This window comes from Venturia canescens, chromosome 8 (genome assembly GCF_019457755.1).
Source record: "Venturia canescens isolate UGA chromosome 8, ASM1945775v1, whole genome shotgun sequence".
NCBI lineage: Eukaryota > Metazoa > Arthropoda > Insecta > Hymenoptera > Ichneumonidae > Venturia > Venturia canescens.
The window spans coordinates 16,402,038-16,421,144 of record NC_057428.1 but is presented as its reverse complement, the minus strand read 5'-3'; the positions used below and the strand labels follow the sequence as shown (position 1 = coordinate 16,421,144).

Genomic DNA, 19,107 nt, shown 5'->3' with positions numbered 1-19,107 from the left:
TCCTAAACGAAGTCAGACTTGAGTGAAATGTCATTAAAAATCAAGTGGCTTTAAACCAAGGACAAAACGGTTCCGTTGCACCATCATTTTTCATGAATTTTATAAAATTTTTTTTTCTTTACTAATATTTATTATGTATCTATGGGCATGGCGACGTAAAATAGATCGCTATCCATGAAATCGATGATGGACAGAAAATTATTTAGCATTTCTACTAAGAACATTCAATGGATGTATGCGATGAATTTTTAATCCGTTTCGAATAACAATTAACGCGAGTGTGCGGACTTGGAAAAAAACGAGGTCTTCGCCTACAAATTTGTCTTTGTTATCTACCCTACTTGTTTTTATTTTTTTATTCTCATAAAAAAGAAAGGTATTTTTGATACTTTTTGGCCCGTGGTCTCTCTCCTTCTCTCTGCTTTTCCACTTCTCCCACGCTTCTAGTTCGTTGAGCATACGAAATTTCACGCTGGAATTTATTCATTGTAGTACAACGCTGCAGAATGACCGATGGTCAGTCGACTGTCACTTCCATATATTTTCAGGTCCACGTGACCCTCGAAGCTTCGCAGCTTTAGAGTCGATCGGTCGCGAGCAACAACAGAAAAAGAGAGGGCAGAACGGACAGCGAGACCGGTCGGACTATGTACAAAATGATAATCACTTCTTCCCTCCAATACTTAAAAGTCCGAGAGCGAGAGAGAGAGCCACAGAGAAAGAGAAAGAATTGGGGTGGGAGAGTGGGAGATCGCTCGAAATCGGGAGAGCAGTGGAGAAAGAGAAAAGTGGAGGTCCCAACTCGAGAACCAGGTAGTACGAGCTCGGAAGTGATATAAAGGGGAACGTAGTCCCAGCTGAGTTTAACGCACCTGGAACCACAGACAGGAAGACTACAGCGAGACCGTCGGCAATCCCGGCCAGAATTTTACAATCGTCGCTGCTGTGCCACACCATCATCAACCACCATGTAAGTGCATAAGCGATTAAACGTTTTTAGCAAAATAACGTCGATTATTAATTCGTTCGAACCTTCGGTTGGTGCCAACAACTGTACAGAGAATGATTTATTGTTGTGATTTTCGTTGGTACATTGAAGTATGACGAGTATTTTGATTTCGAACCTTTATTGAAACGACAACACGAGAGACTCGATAAATATTACAGGGATCAAAGATTTTTTTCATGGAATATAATCATCTTAAGAATTTATTCGAATACAAGCACGGTGTGAATGATTATCAATGGAATAATCGATGGGTCAATGCGATCTAAGGACTTGTGTGGAAATATATTTTGTACATGAGAAAAATTATTCGATAGGCACAATCGTTATTGGAACATGGGAATGTAGGAGCTGATGAAATAATTGCACTTGCACCATGTAGTGTTAATGACATTTTCACAGAAATGGCTTATTCATGAGACGAATGAAGTTTGTGGAAACTGCATAAGCCACGAAAAACAGGTCAAAATCACAATGTGTATAGTTAAATAAATAAACTTGTCACTGACAATACGACGTTTCTTTTTCGCTCGTTAGCCAGCAAACCAACAACCCGCATTACCACTTCTGCGTCATTAACACTTGACGTTCGTATATATATTTATGTTTTCGACGAGTCGTACTTCCCGGTTATCTCTCACGGCTGCACAGATCTCCGCATTTTTTCAATTATGTCGACTTACGTAACCTCGCCGATTTCCATGTTTTTATTATTTCGCAAAAATCTTGTACTCCATCGTACAGGATAAATACTTTATTTACTCATACACGAAATCATCGAGTTTGTTTATCATCGCGGTGCTTTTGATCTTTAAAAAAATCGTGAACGCAATCACGAGCTTCGAAAAACGCATCCGAGTTATTAGATCGAGCAATTCCCAACATCGTTCAATCCACGATCTTGACAAGCTCGCCAAAAAAAATGATAAATTATCCGAGATTAGAGAAAATTGTTCGGAACGTGAATCGAGGCAGCTGGAAGAAAATTCACAAAGTTTAAATGCATATAAAAATAATGAATTCTTCAAATCTTTATATCGATCATAAAAATGTCTTCCTACGAGAATGTCTCGTAATTTAGCAACGGTATACCACGCGTTTTTTTATCACACGCACGCACCGAGCAACGACTATATACACAGGACATAAGGTCTAACGCCACCATACGTTTCTATCGGTGTCGCCTTGAAACCAGTCTCGAGTATTATCGCGCGAAGTGAAAGGGTCCAGACTCGTTTTGTTTTTTCTTTTTTCATACATCATATTTTTTCCCCGCGTTTTGAAAAGCCTTCTATTGAGATAGGACGCGTGAGCGTACATTTTCGCTCAGGTTAGTTATTGCGTTCGCTCGTTTCACGTGGGTTGTGCACGTGCACCGAGTTGCAACGACTGTAGGACCGAGCTCCGTCGTAAGCTTATGCGTATTCCGAAGATAAATAATTTCACTCTAATATTTCCGATGAAAACTTCGAGATAGAACGTTCCAACTGAAAACGAGTGTTCCAAAATGACGCAATGTTAACTATGAACTTGAATATCGGGAAAAATTCGTCAAAATGAAATTTCAAGTTTATAAAAACCAGACCAAGGTCACAAATGTTCATGTATGAAATCTGTTTTTTAGTGATTGTACTTTTTATCTGAAATCGATCATCTTTGGCACGGATGCTCGATAGAAGAATGCTCGTTCGAAAGGCTCTCGTAAAATATTAATTTTCGTCACGACCGGCAATTCATCAGTCATCTACTTACGAAGTTTGCTCCCTATAAAATTCATGTCACATGTTCGTTAAGATGGATACAATAAAAAGCATTGTCATCGTTAGAAGAAGCGGCTTATTATAAAAGAATTACGACGATTGGCCCACTTGTAGAATAATAAATAGTTCGATGCAATTTTAATTGCTCGATTATGTGCAAAGTGTAGAACGTTGATTAAGGTGGTCCGCATTAAGCCTATCACCGAGCAATCAACCCATTTCCGTATCTAGCCTCGCACTGTTCGACTAACCCACTTTTGTCAGCCCTTCATTCTCCCTCTCTTGCGAATCAAAGATTCGGGACAGCAAGGTCAGAACTACAAGTATCCACTTGTACACAAAGATCGACGTACATATTCGGTATGTTAAAAATACAGAAAAGAACCGTTATTATCACTTTCCCTTCTCGAGGCGGTGGCCTGAATAGAAAGTGGGGTAAGATCGATCGGGATGCGGTTGATCGTGCGTGAACCGAGCCACGCCATGTTTTTTGTCGCGCGCGTGTGTGTTTCTTTTCATTTTATTTTTTTACCTTTTTCGACGCTCTCGGTTCAACGAGAGATCCAAGAACGAGTCGCGCCTAATTACCACAGTACCGAGACGAATGTTGTGCGGGAAAAGTCGTCTTGCTCCAAAAAGATCTCGTTCGACGTGATCCCTGGAGTGAAATCGTCCACGAAAGTCCCCTCGATTATTCGATTCGTAGAGCAGTCTTTTATTTTTTTTTCGCTCCAGTATGCTCATTGAGATTGTGATAACTCGTAGGGCGAGCAGAAAAGACTGGAAATCTGTCGAACCGGTTTCAACACTGATGAAATTTGTATTTTGGTGGTAACTCGGGATTTTTCCAGAGTTCGATAAAAAAAACAGAAAAAACAGATAGCAGAAATGAAAAATCTTTTTGTAAACATCAAGTTTTTCCGCTGCTCAGACAAAAATTGATTTTATGCCGCAGCTAAGGCTCGATTTTATCACGATTTTTTCCCGGCCGTCTCCTACTTTGCCTCGAAAAATTATGCGCTCAACATAACAAGCTTACACGGAAAAATGAGGCTCGGGGAAAAATGAACGCGATGAGCTAAGGTCGAGATCGGACCGAATTATTCAACGTCTTGACCGGAAACTTTGATTCGATTCACACACGCGAGTCCAAAGGCGAATTGCGCAAGTCTTAACGAAACGCGGCCCGATCTTTGCTTTCTCCGTGCTCGGAATAGAGCTCACGGCGATTTACAACGAAACTCATGGTCCAGCAGGTCCACCGAGATTGGTAAACACCAGCCAGCGGTATAGGTGAAAGGATTTTGGAACGTTGGACCAACGAAATCACGAGTTTCACGTTCTTACGAAATTTTGCGTACCCAGGCCGCCTAAAATCATCGTTTAAACGTCATTTCTCGAAGCGCCCTTTTACCAATCAAATTTCTTTTCTGTCGACACATTTATATCAATAAAACGGACAAGACTCCAAAATTATTTGACGTATTTCCGTAGTCACGAACAGAACTTCGTATTCTTTAAACCAATTGACGCGAAAAAGTATTCAAATTATTTGGAAGCGCGATTGAGTAAAAATACGTTTAGCAAAACCGACCGACTTTAGGGTCGGTCTACGTGCTTCCATTTCTAAAGCAACGGTGCGTCCGAACTTCTCGAATTAATTTACCCGGATGCATTCGACGCGATCGATTGCGAACGAATTTCAATGAGAACTCAAAATCACGTAACTCGAGTACAAAAATTCTCCAATACCCATTTCCCTCGTTCTCGCGTTCATACTCAAAGTTATCTGGAGAAAATCTGGAGACATCACGCTCCACATGGCTCGAGCTGAATCACGAAAACTCGCGCTACATGTCACGTGGTCGTAATAGGTCAATAGGCGTAACGCTTCGAGCATGTATACATATTTTAAATTAAAATTCATGTATCGTCGCGTAACGGATATTTCATGCCGTTAACAGAAGGGCATACATGAAGCAACAGCGATAGATTTTCTGACCGCTCTCGAACACCGGTTATCGGACTTGAGAAAAGGAAAAAAATTCCCTCGCTCTTTAACGACTCTGGACTCAAGATTGACGCTTTTACGAGCCAATGTACTAATGCACAGGATCTTATACAAGAGGACGGAGACAAGTAAAAGTCAAGCGCTGAAACGTGCCTGGTTGCCGCCTTGAGCAGTGAAAGTTTCAATACTTGCTGAACTTTGCCACAGCATTGACGAGCGACATTCGCTCTAGCAAATTAAATAGCTTATTTTAGATAATAATATTTTCGATTACCATTCGAATTGTCCCAACATTTTTTCACCGCGAAATAACACAATTAACTTTTCTCCGGCTAGCATACACACAAGTTTTTCCAACGCTCTTAAATTCTCATGATGTTTCAAATGGCTCTAGTTTTCGACAGATTTATAATACAAAATAACAAATACCTTATACTAAATATGAAAACGTAAAAAGCAAAGTTACATTGTGCGACCGTAACGACAATAAGAGCAGAGAAAATGCTCTTAAAAAGTAATGGATTTGCGAAATTGCGAGTAGTTAGAAGAAATGATAGTTTTTTTTGCTGTACGTAAGACTCAAAAACTTTCCTATTAAAAAGAGGGTTCCTATTTAAATATTTTTTTAACAAAATCTGTCAATAGCTTCCCACATTATGACACAAAATGGTAATTCAAACGGAGGGATGAATCTTTTCAATGTTTATCTGAAAAATATGTCTTTCGAATGTTGGAGAACTCTATAGAAAACAGCGGAAGTGAAAATGGCCGGATTTGAGCAGGACGATAAAAAATCAATGAATTCACAGATGAAAGAATTTGAAAAAAATCTCTTTGCGCATGTTGCATATGAAAATTTTGTTTCCAGGTCGGTGTGGGCGGTATTGGCGTTGCTGGGATTGACGGCGGGCCTGTTGGTCGAGTCTGCAGTACCGGATCCACCGACTTCCGGTATAACGACCGTCGGCTCGCTCAAACTCGCGACCGCCGAAGATTGTGCCGGAGTGGTAGCGTTCTCAGCAAACAAGGCTACCAACACCGTAAGAATGACTTTCATTATTTATTGCACTTTCATATTCAAATAATAACCTCGATCTTTTTCGTTTCATTGCAACGGAGTTATGGCGAATTTTACGATTGGAATAAATTCGTTTTTTCTCTCCAGGACGCCAGGCTCGTATTTGCTGAAACAACAATGAACAAGGGAGTCGGCTACATCGCGGAGACAGGAATATTTACGACTCACTGTCCGGGACTCTATCAATTCAGTTTCGCGGGTTACGGTAGCGACAATCTGCGAATAAGCCTCAAGCGGAAGCTGAACAAATCGGAGACGTGGACAACGCTCGTGGGTGCTGGACCAGGCGGCGGATCAAATTTGATTCTCATAAACGCTGACGGAGGAGATCAATTTGTCGTTTATGTCGACGCTGGAAAAGTCACCGAGGGTACTACGTTCTCGGGTTATCGATTTGCCAAGAAATAAATCAACGAGAAAAATCCCCGTCAGAGCTCTCGACAATTATCACCAATGCGGTTTATTCCGAATTCGCATTTTAACAACACAACGTATCAGCGACTTTCACGACCAATAAATATTCACGAAGACATCGCGAGGATCACTGAAACTAAATTTTTACCATCGCCAATACGCTGATCCGTGGCCGCCAACCGAGCTCGACGTATGGACATCGATTTTCAATCCGACTCGTCGAGAAAACTCATCAACAACGACTACAAAGATCGACGAAATATTTATAAGATTCGACGTTATTCATCATCTGAACTCTCAGGCCAATTCCTTAATTCGTTGTACCCCTCTCCAATTTTCTTCTTTCTTCAACCTCTCTCTTTTCTGGTCTGCTTTTTCCTACATTCTCATTCTTTCCTCTCTTGCTCAATTCTTACCAATTCTTTTCTCACAACGTCCTTTTATTTTCGTGAAACTAATGATCCGTTGATTCGGTTTCGTTTTACACATTGCTACTCTCTACACTGATCTTTCTTTCACCGCTTTTCATGTTCTTCAGTCTTTCTTTTCTCTACCTTTCCATCTTTTGTACCGAATTTACCTGCTGCACTCCACTATTACTGCGGCTCCGTGTCTTCCCATTTCAACTATTCATCTCGCTCTCTTTCTTTCTTTCCTTCGTTTTGCCACGCTCTCTTTCTATCTCGCCGTTTCTTTTCTTTAATTCTTCGTCCCTCCTGATTTCTTTCTTTCGATCTTTTCCTCCTGCTTTTTCTTTTTTACCCTGTCTTCATTTTTTTCTTGATCTCGTTTTACTATTCCTCGCTTCCTCTCTATCATTCCCTTTCTCTTTCTCTTATCTTCATCTCCATCTTCCTGTCTCTCGTTGTCTTTTTCTGTCTCTCTATCTTCATTTTTTTCTTCTTTTCGTGCTATTCAACTTTCTCTTTTTTCTTTCTCTCTCTCTCTCTCTCTCTTCCTTGTTTTTTCTCACTACCCAACAGTATTACAATCCCAAAATTGTACGCCAAGTCTTGCCACCGCGTACCGCTCAAAGCCTTTGGAATCTTTACGCTTTCTATTTCCATTCGAATTACTATAATTTCGTGCTCTCAGATACGATTCTCTTTTCGCAACTCGTATTCTGTCTTTTTCATTCCGTACCTTTTTATACCATCGTGCAATCTCAACTTTCACCTATTATCTTCGTTTCTTTCTTTCAATGCTCTATAATCACTCTGTCTTATTAATCTTCGAGTCTGTTCTTATTTTCTCTCTTCCCATTCTGTACTCTGTGCTTCGTCTTGTTTCTTCTATTTTCATGATTATCTTTCGAATTCCTGTCTAATGTAAATCTTTATTTTCCCCTCCTTATAAAATGCCGTTGAACCGTCTTTTTTTCTTCTCCCCTCGATCTTTTTACTGTCTCCATTTATCTAAACTGTCTTTTCAACCTCTGCTCTCTTTCTCTTTTTCATTTTTTTCTCATCTTTCACCCTCTTCCATCGCTATCCGTGTACCTGTTTTTCATTTTATCCTACGCGTTTCTATGAAACTTTACAACTATCCTTTCCCCTCATTCTTTACTCTACTTCTCTTATTTCCTTGTAACTGCGAAGCTCAATGCTGTGATTATTATATATTTGAATCAACAAAAAACATCCTCCCGATCTCTACACTCTTCTGTCTCATCTGTTTTTTCAAATCTACTAAATACTCTTTTTCTGTTTCCTTTACAATCTCGTTCTCTTTCTTGTTCCTTTGTCTTTCATGCTTCCTCTCTCATTGGCCCAACATCGATTGGCCCAAATATCTTCGAGTGCCACTAATGAAATAACAAACAAACGTGGTCTAAACACGTTGCACAAATGATTCACGACTCGACTCTATAATTCCCAATTCTCGCTCCTCTACCACCGTCTTTCTCTAGTCCTTACTTCTTCAACGCATCTACGCTTTAATCTTTGTTGTTTCGATGTGAAATAACGTTGACTTTTTTACCACCTTTTTCCTTTCCTCGAAAATATTTCTATAAAATGCTGTGATTTTTATTTCATCTCAACTATATTGCCTCTCTCTATCTCTCTTATTTCGCTCTTTCTGTTTTTATTTTTTATTTTTCATTTTACTGTGTTCTCTCTTCTATGGTTTTCACAATAAAAACAATTCCTCTCGACTACGAAACTCCGTCTGTACCTTATTCTATTCTCCTCTCTGCGTCACTCTTTTCAGGCTTTGTTGAAATCTTTCTTAATTTCTTCACATCCCCTGTGTCTATTTTCTTTCCTTTCAGCTTAATCAAATTCTGACTGCCAATTGATCTCTCCACTGTTTTCTAATATCTTTTTCTTTTTCGGAATTCTCTTTCCGTACCTTTCAGTCTTTCTTCTCAATTTTCTTGAAATCATTGCTTTTTTTTCTTTTACGACTGCTCTCTGCCAAATCTGTGCTATTACTCAATATCTCGCTGTTTTTTGTTCTCTGTTTACTGTTTTTCTGTTTCTACGTCTTCTCAAAAACTTTATCCACTTTACCTTTATTACTTCATTTTAAACTCTTGTACAATTTCTACTTTTTTCTATCTGCTGTCTGCCTCTTTATCGCTCTCTCTCTTCTACTTCTGATCTCTTTTTTCTCCGCATTCGCTCTTTCTCTCTCCGTTTCCCACTCTTTTAGAAGTTTTCTCAACACTGATTCTCGTATCACCGTCGCTACAAATTTTTGTCGCTCTTACAAAAAATATTCTTACTTCTACTAAACTGCATCTTTCCTCTCTACTTTCATATTCTCTTATTTCCTCACTAAGACTCGTCTTCCTCACTTCGAAAATATCATGAAAACAAAATTGTACGCGAGAAATTAATCGAGGAAAGCTTTTATAAAATGTATACGGAGATAACCGTGTTATTCAAATTAATATATTTCATTTGAGTCAAAAAGAGAGAAAAATTTATAACTTTTTCACTATCTATATTCACAATGGTCTTGATATATCAAAATATTAAAAAAAAAACGTCTCAAGGCATGATTTTTATTTTTCCGGACACTTTCTATCGATAGATCCACGATGAATTTAAATGTTGAGAACCACCGGTGAGTCGTCGAGGACGTTCGAGTATTTGTTGATAATGGGATAAGCCTCCGAATCGAGAAATTCGATCACTTGGTCGGCAGCTCTTCCGATGAACGTCGAAGGATCCAGAATATCGTCAAGCTTGTCGATTATCGGAGCGAAATAAGGATCTTTTTTCACACGCTCAACCAAATCGTTTTCCAAGCCATGCTGTTTCACCTGAGCACCGGCCTCGTGTGATAGAACCCGAATTTTCTCGTGACAAACCTGAAAGTTAATACTTCATGTTCAATTCACTCCTCTTAGCCTAACTCAAAAAAATAAGATAAAATAAAATGATTCAATCCTGAACATGCTATTGAAACTGCTGCCAAAAACAATGAAAAAAAGGTGTAAAAATTTTTTTCTTCCTTTACAGGACAGAAAAATCATCGGATAAATTCTGATCGTGGCATGAATTTTGCTATATTCTTTTGTAGATACCACATACACTAAAGCAAAAATATTTCCATAACGAAGACAGAAAAACGATCGAGTTGATGGTTTGTGCATGAAAATTGTTTTTCTACTCGGTTTTTAAAGTAATATTAGTCCGGCTTGCAATTCAGTGATAACGATTTTATCGAGAAATAAGAAGGGATTAAGGTTGAGAAACATTGCCGAACCTGACGATCTCCGCCAGCCTTAACCATCGCCATGATAATATTTTCGGTCGACATGAATGGCAATTCTTGAGCCACGTGTTTGGCAATAACTTTTGGGTAAACGACCAAGCCCTCAGTGATATTCTCCAATGTCATAAGGAGAACGTCAGCCGATAAGAAAGCTTCGGCAATGGTTATACGACGATTTGCCGAATCGTCGAGCGTTCTCTCCATCCATTGGGTCGCCGCTGTTTGCAGAGAATTGCTCACAAGTGTCATCAGATGACGTGCTATGCTGCAACAACGCTCCGAACGCATTGGATTCCTCTTGTAAGCCATTGCACTTGAACCGATTTGCGTTGACTCGAATGGCTCCTCGATCTCTTTCATGTTTGCTAGCAACCTTATGTCACTGCACATCTAATTTTCAAAACAAAGCGGTTGATTACTAAATATCCTTGCTTGAATAATCATTTTTATGTTATCATAAAGAGTTCCATTAGGACTCTTAATTAAGAATATTTGAAAAGGGTAAATTCAAAAATTTCGAATCTTAAAATGCTTTTGCAGAACTCAGGAAACTTTTCGAAACTTTTTCATTTTTCCCGAGCTCGAATGTTCATGGATCGATGGATTATTTACTTCAGAAAAGATCTTATGCGATATCGACATTTTATAAAAATAATAAATGTACGACTATCAATGAAATATTGATGAAAACATCGCTTTATGAATTTCACCTTGTGAACGGTTGCACCCAGAGAGCTTAGTGCATTTAAGCACTCGACGTCGACTTTTCTGGAGTAAGTTTGTCCGGTAACACCATAATAATGTTGAAAACCAGCCATTTTGGTGACAAGAGCATCGAGTTGCTTAACTTTTTCTCCATTTCCTGAAAAATTGCGTAAATTCATTGCAATAAATAAAAGCATATTCAAAAATACGTTAATTTGTGTAGAATTTTGTTTTTTTTTGTTTACCTAGAATTCGGAAAATTCTCAATGATAAGAAAAAATAGTTTATTCTCAGTAAAACAAAGCGATGAAAGGGAGCGAACATTCTGAAAACATCGTGGAATTAAAACGAAAAAAATGGATGTACTGACCATCAAAAAGTTGAAGAAAAGATGCTTGTGTGCCGGTTGTACCTTTGACCCCTCGAAACTTGAGATCATCGCGTGCTCGACGAATAGCACGTTCATCCATGAGAAGATCGTGAAGCCAAAGCGTTGCTCGTTTTCCTACAGTTGTTAATTGCGCCGGTTGGAGATGAGTGAATCCCAGGGTCGGAAGTGAGCGATATTCTTTAGCAAATTTCGCTAATCTCGACAGTACTCCAGCTAACTTGGGAAGAAGAATGTCGAAGCCGTTCCGAAGAATAATGAGATCCTTTGTAAAGCAAATAAAAAAAATTTCATTATTCTCAAGCAAAATGAAATGAGTGAAGATCGATCGCTCATTTACTTATTTTATTGCTTATTATTCGTGTTTTTTTGTTTCAATGAATAGAAACCAATTTTAATTCATAATTTTTCAGTTTTTCAAATCTCTGATCAACAACAGGGACGATTGAGAAAACAGGGACGACAATACAAAATTAGTGTGTACTTTTATTAATATTTCGTGATGATTAAATTTCATAATGTGCTTTTTTTATTTTTATTTTCATTAAATTTCACTAACTTTTCTTTATTTTTTATTTTTTTTCAGTATTTTTGTTTTTTTTTATAACTTTCGTTTTTATTTTTCTTTACAAACTGAAAACCAGAGCTTTATTTTTTCTGAGATTTTTATTCATAACGGTAGCACAATGCAGAAATACCATTACTTACGGTATTGTCGCCGACGTAACAGCTCGTAGCGCCAAGATGAATAATCGGTGCGGCTTTCGGACACTGTGCACCGAATACGTGAACGTGAGCCATGACATCGTGCCTCGTGGCTTTTTCTTCCTTGGCTGCTGCGTCGAAATCAATATTTTCTGTTTGCGCCAACATCTCATCAATCTGTTCTTGCTTTATGTCAAGACCGAGTTGCTGTGAAATAAAAAATAGCCGTTGTCGTTAATCCCGAATGAAATATTGATGAAAACTTTACTAACTTTACAACTACAATTTAACCCTTTTTAGGATGTCTCAGCAAAAAAAAATTATCATCGGAAGCGCATTAATCATACTACCCTCTTACGGGGCTTTCATTTCTTTTCATCCGACCAATTCTCTACAAATGGCGACCATTATTTCAACTTCACGAATCAGGGAAAATCGACCAATCTCGAGTAAGGATACACGGCCATCCTGACTCGCTTTGCCAAAATTTTCGCTTTTTGCTGCGTCTCTTGATGATCATTTCAAATCCCAGGTTAAGAGTCGATTATATATTCGTGTTACGAGATTAACGGATGTGTGTAATTTTATGAAAATAAACTCATTATGAAGCACATAAGATTTTTTTCTTCTATTATTATTTTTTGCTTTCCATGATAATTCAACTATGTGACATTTATCACGAATAGGAGCTCGTTCGCAATGAAGCACAAAATACAGGAGGCCAGGCCACAACAATGCAATTTCAATTCGATGCATTGAATTTTCGGAAAATAATATTTTTTATTATTATTGTCATTTTATCATTATTTTTCACGTTCCTTTAGGCGTAAATGGCTCGACGATTAGCACTGTTTTGATCCTCTTGTACTAGACAATGATCTGCAGATAAAAATTATTCATTGAATTCTGAATGAATTTGGAACGTTTGCGGAGTCATTTTCTTCCAATTCGAGAGATAAAAAGAGGAAGAGAGGAGAAAAAACTCCCGCGTACGACGCCGTTACACCTCTCGTGTGTTGGTAAGAGATTCTCCCCGCCAAAATCTTTGATTAGAACGATCCTCGTACCCCTTATCAGATAAGATAAAAAGGGCTTGGTACGAGATACAAGAGCGTGGCCGATTTTCATTTCTCACCTGAGACCATCGTATTCGTCTGTACCTCGTGAAGGCAACTCGAGCAGCCTCAAAAGCAAAATTCAAAATGGTGTCTGTTCATACTATCGGTGGAATCGTGATTAAAGTGTTGAAATTGGTGAGAAATAAATGTTCCCTCGATCAAAGATAAATTCTTTGTAGAGCTTCCCTAAATTAAAAAAAAAAAAAACAAAAATACCAACGGGAATGAAAACTTTTATGTTAAAAGTGAAAAATTATCTGCGAGGAAGCTTTTCGTGACTGTCAATTAGTGCTCGGGGTAGAAGTTTATTTTTACGGTTATCGCGTGACTCTTTTTGTTAGTCAAACGGCATGAAACACCATCGACGATCGCGTGATCCGTTGCTTGTAAATCTCGAACTTTACTGTGATGTAGCCACATTTCATAATTTGAAATGAAAAATTGTCACTAGGAAAAAAAAAAAGAAAAAAAAAAAACAAATCAGCAAAAGCTCAGTCCAAAGTAAACAAATATTTTTTCCCCTAAAAATAAACGGGTCTTTAAATTTTTGGCTTCAATTCATTTATTTCGTGAGGTCGTTTAATGCATGTTTCGTGGTATGAAAAAAAAAAGTGTTTTTCCAACGATCCTCTGAATCATTCGTGCTGTAGCATATCGGCGTCGACGATAACGCTTGAGCGAGCTAGAAAGCGATTGTTTGAACAGTGATAACTCGGTTCACAATGGTGACACATGCTCGCGGATGGTAACTTTTACTCCAACACCTGTGTGCCTTGTGGCACCCACGTTTCTCGTCATTTATTTTTCGATGTTTTATCACTGCGTCGTTTCAACTGCCATGCATTGTCAATGCGCGCGTAATAGAATAGCATAAAAACGCTCCTTTTCAGTAAATACAACAATATTCTATGAACACGAGTCTTTACGAGTTTTTCGTGAACAATTATTGATGACGGACTTCACAAAAATAGTCACAAAAATCGAAGAACGAACACGTCTGATAAAACTGAAATACCAACAATGGATTCCCCTTAAAAACTCGTACCCGCGAACTTTGATTTTCAGGTGATCAATCTGATCGTCCTGATCCTGTATCGAACAGGATACGGTGGCGAATTTCTCGGAGTTGGTGGAACATGGAATCTGAACGAGGAAAAAAATCCCGACGCCGAAATCGTTGCTTCGGGTGTATTCGTTGGATTTTTCATATACACGAGCGCCGTCTTAATCACGTATTGTTTTGGAACTACCGAACACAAAAAAACCCTCATTGTGAGTACACGGAAATCCACTAATTCAATTAAGAGTACTCGCTAAATTAACTCCAAATCAAAATCATTGTTTTCGGATATAAATCCGATGCAATTGCATAAACAATCAACATTAATATGTGCACATGATCTAAAATAACTATGACATCATTTGCTAAATAATCGTTTGGTCAAATGAATTTTCGGTTTTTCAGGAAATAATAATGAATTTTGTGGGAATGTTCATGTTCGTTGCGGTCGGTGGTACTGCGCTTCATTACTGGCATGGTTATCAGCCTGAGCACAAAAACACGCTGGTTACACCTGAGAGAGAGGTAAAAACACGTTTTTTTAAGCACGCGAGCTTGCGTCGTTCATTCTTTTCCTTCGAGACCATCGAGTTTTCCCTCGAAATAGCGAGAGTATAATTGATTCGTTTTTGAGATAAGGCTTGTGAAAATGAGAATATTTTAAAGCCATATTCACTTGGTCTATTCGTACATTCGTCTGAAAAATAACCTGAGACAATGGAAGGAAGATCTTTTTGGATTTTCACGTGGTCATTTGTGCTCTGTTTTTATTTCCAGGTCGGGTTGGCTATGGGTTCGCTGTGCGTACTCGAAGGCGCTGCGTATCTTGTGGACACACTGCTCAGTGTTTTTGCGTACGCGAAGGACGAATATAATTAATAATACGGGTTATACCATGCGAAAAGGCAAAAATTGCTTCGCATCGTTTTTTTACTGTTCCGATAAAATGATACATCACTATAGTACAAAGAAAATTCCGATCGAAATAATCACGAGGTTGAATGGACTGACTCATACCGAATCATTGACTCATCGCACAACTGACGAAAAAACGAAGAATTACATTTTCCCATTTTTCATTCACTCTTCACGTGTCATTCTTTTTGCTAATTTAAATTTATGATTTTTACGTTTATAAGTATTATTAATACGTCGAAAAGGAAATGTAACAGGTTGGCAAAATAAATGAAAATTTCGAGAACTCGAAATGTTTTTTATCGATTCTGATTTGCATCGATTTCTTCCTTCATGCAGTAAACACTACAATAATGACGTGTTGGGAGTTTCAATGTAAAAGAAGAATCACGAAGAGCGAGTGCGTCGAGACTCTGAAGAATTTTCGAAATCGACTTTTCTCACATGTTTCTTACTTCAAGTTTTCTCAGCTCGTGCGTTTTTCGGTTACAATCGACGATTCATTCATCATTTTTATACTTTCAACAGCCTGTTTAGCTTTGAGGTTAAGGAAAAAAGTTGGAATTTGAAGAATCGATTTTTCTGTTCGTCCTTTTTGGAGGAAGGCTTTGGCAGGTAGTGGCATGGGTTTGCACGTTTCCCAACCTGCCTATACAGCTCTCGTTGACAGCAGTCTCGTGCCAGGGGTATTCGGAACTTTCAGCGTCGTTTCGGTCGTCCTCTTGTTCGGTCATTTAGCCAACTGTACCATTGATTCTCGACTGGTAGGTCAACAACGTATTTCATGCAGTACTATTTATTATCGTACAAATTTTCCAAGCATCGGTTACTGAGAAAACTCCCTCAGAGGTCAAAAATATTTGTTCTCCCATCCTTTGTTTGTTTCGTACAAAATACATTTTAAATTCAACTCCACCGCAGATTTGAACAAGAAAGTTGATAAACAATATTGCAATTTTCATAAAACGATGTTGCATGAATTATACAAAAATGAAAATAAAACTGTAGAGACAATTTCGATGAAAGTTGACCCCGCAGTAGCAAGAGTAGCTCAAGTCGGTGTTCTTTTGCATGAATTCAGTAACAGTTTGCCTTTGGTTATTTTTTTTATCGAACATGTGTCCTGAGATCTTCGGTAATTAACAATTATTTGATGTTGTTTGGGCTCGGTTTACCAAACTGTTTCATCAACAAATTCTCAATTATTTGATTTTGGTTCATACGTTTTTCAGAACGTTACTTTTTCAATCGTGGCTTTTCTCAGTTATGGCTGGTGCCTGTCATCGATAATGGATTCTGTGAGACACGAAGAAAACACAATATGCTGGACGTATCTACTTGCAAAGGGGATCGTATGTTTCGTAGCTCTGATGATCCACTTGCTGGAACTTCTTCACGCCTTTGTAACACGAGACACGCGTCCTTTGAGTCTCAGATCCAACGCATCGTTCAACTCGAATTCCAGGACGCTAGCTTCGCATCCAATACAAATAACAATCTGATAATTCTATAGGTCTGCAACAAAACATCAATCATGATCCTGTTCAATCATTATTTCCATAATTTAGCATTACGAATAAATTCATTGTTGTAAACAAAAAAGTGGTAATTCATTTTTCGATGCTGAGATGAGCAACATTTCTCTTGTCCATACCATCCAATTACAATCATTTTCAACGATAGAAATATACAAATCGGTGAAAAACATTTTTTCTCCCTCAAAGCAGGGTTTTAAATCGAATGCGTTTTTATCAGGAAATTCAATTTCGACATAATACTTTTAAAGACTCAACAGCAGAATGCCAAAAATAATTATTGGCATTCCAATATATCTGCACGACTGCGAACCGCTTTATTTAGGCTAACGGAGACTCTACCGAGTCACGTGACATTACAAGGACCATCCAAATGTCCTCAACGTGTGTATCGATGATGTCGAAACAAAAGACTCGAGCTCTTAACTAACAGGACTCTTTTAACCAACTGGAATAGCAGACGTGCCTACACGTCAATTCGAGCTGTCAGTTTAATTGAAGAATTTTCAACAAAAGGAAACCTACAGAGGATATTCTTCTTCAAAAGATGGGTGTTTCGTCGAAAAATATCCATCTCGTTCTCAAATTAGTAACATTGGTATGGTCTCAAAGAAAATAATAAATGTTCATATTATACGAAAGTTATATCTGTGCCAGGCACTTCTGATCTTGATCATTTTGGTGAGTGTGATACCGGAGAAACTCTGGAGAACGAACTACATGATGGATTCGGTCATGAATACAACTACCATCGTTATGCTGGTTCTCATATTTTCTATAGTTTTCCTCGACTCTCCGGTAGCAACGGTACGCAAATAAATGTTATGTTATGAGATGGAATGAAAGAAAAAATGGAAATTAATTTAAAAAAGTGACGAATGGGAGAGCAACTGAAAATATTGGGACACTTTTCGTGCAGGAAGTGAGCCTGATTGTTTCGGTGATCGTCATGCTCCTAATCGCATGCTCCTTCTGGCCAAAAGGTAGTTATCTATATACGAGAGTACCTGCACAAAAACAAGTAGAAACAGCTGATGGCGAACACACCGAGGTGACCTGTGAGCAAATGAACTTGGAAAATTAATCCACATTTTTATCCCTTTCTATAGTTTCTCGTCGTCGAAACTTGGAGACGGTAGCGTACGATGAGAACGAAGTTTGTAAGCAAAAATGTATAAATGTCGATTTCCTTAATCCGTCGTGGCCCCCCATAAATAGAGGTTTCGATAAAAAAACTGATTTCGAAATGCAAATGTTGCTTTTGCTTGTATTTGATATACTTTGGTTGACGTATTCGAACACAATGCTTTCGTTGAGGCAACGAAATTTCAAATATTATGGTAATATTCGTTACACCGAAACGGAGGTTTGCGTTGAGACGATCAAAGATTTGCTGCCTGGACGAAAAATTACTGTTAATATTTCCAACAAACGTTTCTACAGTTCTTTTATTTCGTGCCATCTCCGCGTGATACTTGGAATACTTTTATTCAACGAATTCAAGGACAGCGAGAAATAATTACGACAAATTTAGTTAGGATCAACTTTTGGGTTGGAGATACACTTAATCATTCATTCTATTAAAAAAGGATTTTACTATTTCCAGTTCCAGCCTAAAACGAGTTATCCTGGGTCTAAATTCGAGACAATTTAAATATTTGTTACAAAACATCTCAGCAATATATTTGTTGATCGTGTAATTGGTTTTTCAGTGTGCATGAAAACATTTGAGTGATTTTCGTTCGATTGAATTCTGTAGGGAACCCGAATGGTCGCCGCCAAGCCCATCTTGGACTTACGATAAGTAAGTAACGAAGTTAGCGATCGATATTGCGGAGATAAAACTCCATGGATGAGACTATAAATTTATTGACATTGCTCGTTTCAGCTGCAATTATAGCTGAAGCGATCGACATTCTGCTGTACGCAATGAAAAAATAAGTGGAAGAAAAAATTGACGTTTTAGTACGAGCAGAAGATAAAATTTCGTCGTTTGTTTTATCGCGTGATCGAATGTAACTGACGTTCATGGATGATGTTTTTACGTGAAACAATTTTCAATTCAAAAGTTCAAGAAAAATATCTCCTTCGCTAGTCAAATTTCCCCATGGTAGCGAATTTTCAACAGTTGGCACGAAATCATCGTTTCCTGCTCAAGATAATAGAGCTGGTAATGTTTTTCTCCTTCATTTTCCAAGCATGAAATACGATAAACGATGTTTTAACCTTCAACGAATCGAGTCACATCTCCCATAGCTTTTCGTCCTAATTTGTCTCGGATTATTGTGTCACGTCGAGGTTAACTCGGTGCCAAGATGGCTCTGGATAATTTATTGCATAAACACGGTGACTTACATCGTCGTACTGGTCACTCTTGCCGGAAGTTACGTGCTCGAAGAAAATTGCGAACTCCTCGATACAATTGTGAGCGTGATCGGTCTGCCACTTTACATGATCGCTGGGCTAGGCGCCATCGTGAGATCAGAATGGTACATTCCTAAAGACCTCGAGCGAAATTCGGGCGAGCTCGTAATTGGAATTTTTTTCATCCGTAAGTATTTCTGATACGAATTTTCGTATAATCAAATTCGTTCATCTAATCCATTTCGTGTTTCAGTCATCGCGAGTCTCATGATCAGTCAAGTCATTTGGTCAGTCTGTGAAGGACATCGAAGAGTCGTTCAAC

The 19,107-nt window shown here is 38.4% G+C and overlaps 3 protein-coding genes across 3 annotated transcripts in view; 2 read left to right on the top strand and 1 right to left on the bottom strand.

Annotated features, from left to right (window-relative positions):
* Positions 1 to 785: 785 nt before the first annotated feature.
* On the top strand, positions 786 to 9,269 carry LOC122414594 (uncharacterized). Its single transcript, XM_043426013.1, has 3 exons — positions 786 to 970; positions 5,646 to 5,817; positions 5,943 to 9,269. Coding segments are annotated over exons 1-3 (495 nt in total). The 5' UTR covers positions 786 to 968; the 3' UTR covers positions 6,264 to 9,269.
* AdSL (adenylosuccinate lyase) overlaps positions 9,145 to 19,107 on the bottom strand; it is a 37,003-nt gene continuing 27,040 nt past the window's right edge. The window contains exons 2-6 of the mRNA XM_043426002.1: positions 11,797 to 12,000; positions 11,071 to 11,353; positions 10,706 to 10,857; positions 9,987 to 10,385; positions 9,145 to 9,588 (exon numbers count right to left, since the gene is read on the bottom strand). Of these exons, the coding sequence (XP_043281937.1) occupies positions 9,322 to 9,588; positions 9,987 to 10,385; positions 10,706 to 10,857; positions 11,071 to 11,353; positions 11,797 to 12,000 (1,305 nt within the window). The 3' untranslated portion in view covers positions 9,145 to 9,321. The remainder of the gene's footprint in view (positions 9,589 to 9,986; positions 10,386 to 10,705; positions 10,858 to 11,070; positions 11,354 to 11,796; positions 12,001 to 19,107) is intronic.
* On the top strand, positions 12,893 to 15,179 carry Ssk (Snakeskin). The gene is made up of 4 exons (XM_043426014.1): positions 12,893 to 13,046; positions 13,977 to 14,183; positions 14,377 to 14,496; positions 14,749 to 15,179. Exons 1-4 carry the CDS (start codon positions 12,996 to 12,998, stop codon positions 14,848 to 14,850), a joined length of 480 nt encoding a protein of 159 aa, XP_043281949.1. The 5' UTR covers positions 12,893 to 12,995; the 3' UTR covers positions 14,851 to 15,179.

Coding starts and splice junctions, on each gene's coding strand:
- LOC122414594 (XM_043426013.1), top strand. Junction 5,818..5,942: donor CAAACAAGGCTACCAACACC/GTAAGAATGACT, acceptor TTTTCTCTCCAG/GACGCCAGGCTCGTATTTGC.
- Ssk (XM_043426014.1), top strand. CDS start 12,996: ATGGTGTCTGTTCATACTATCGGTGGAATCGTGATTAAAGTGTTGAAA. Junction 13,047..13,976: donor TGATTAAAGTGTTGAAATTG/GTGAGAAATAAA, acceptor TTTGATTTTCAG/GTGATCAATCTGATCGTCCT. Junction 14,184..14,376: donor AACACAAAAAAACCCTCATT/GTGAGTACACGG, acceptor TCGGTTTTTCAG/GAAATAATAATGAATTTTGT.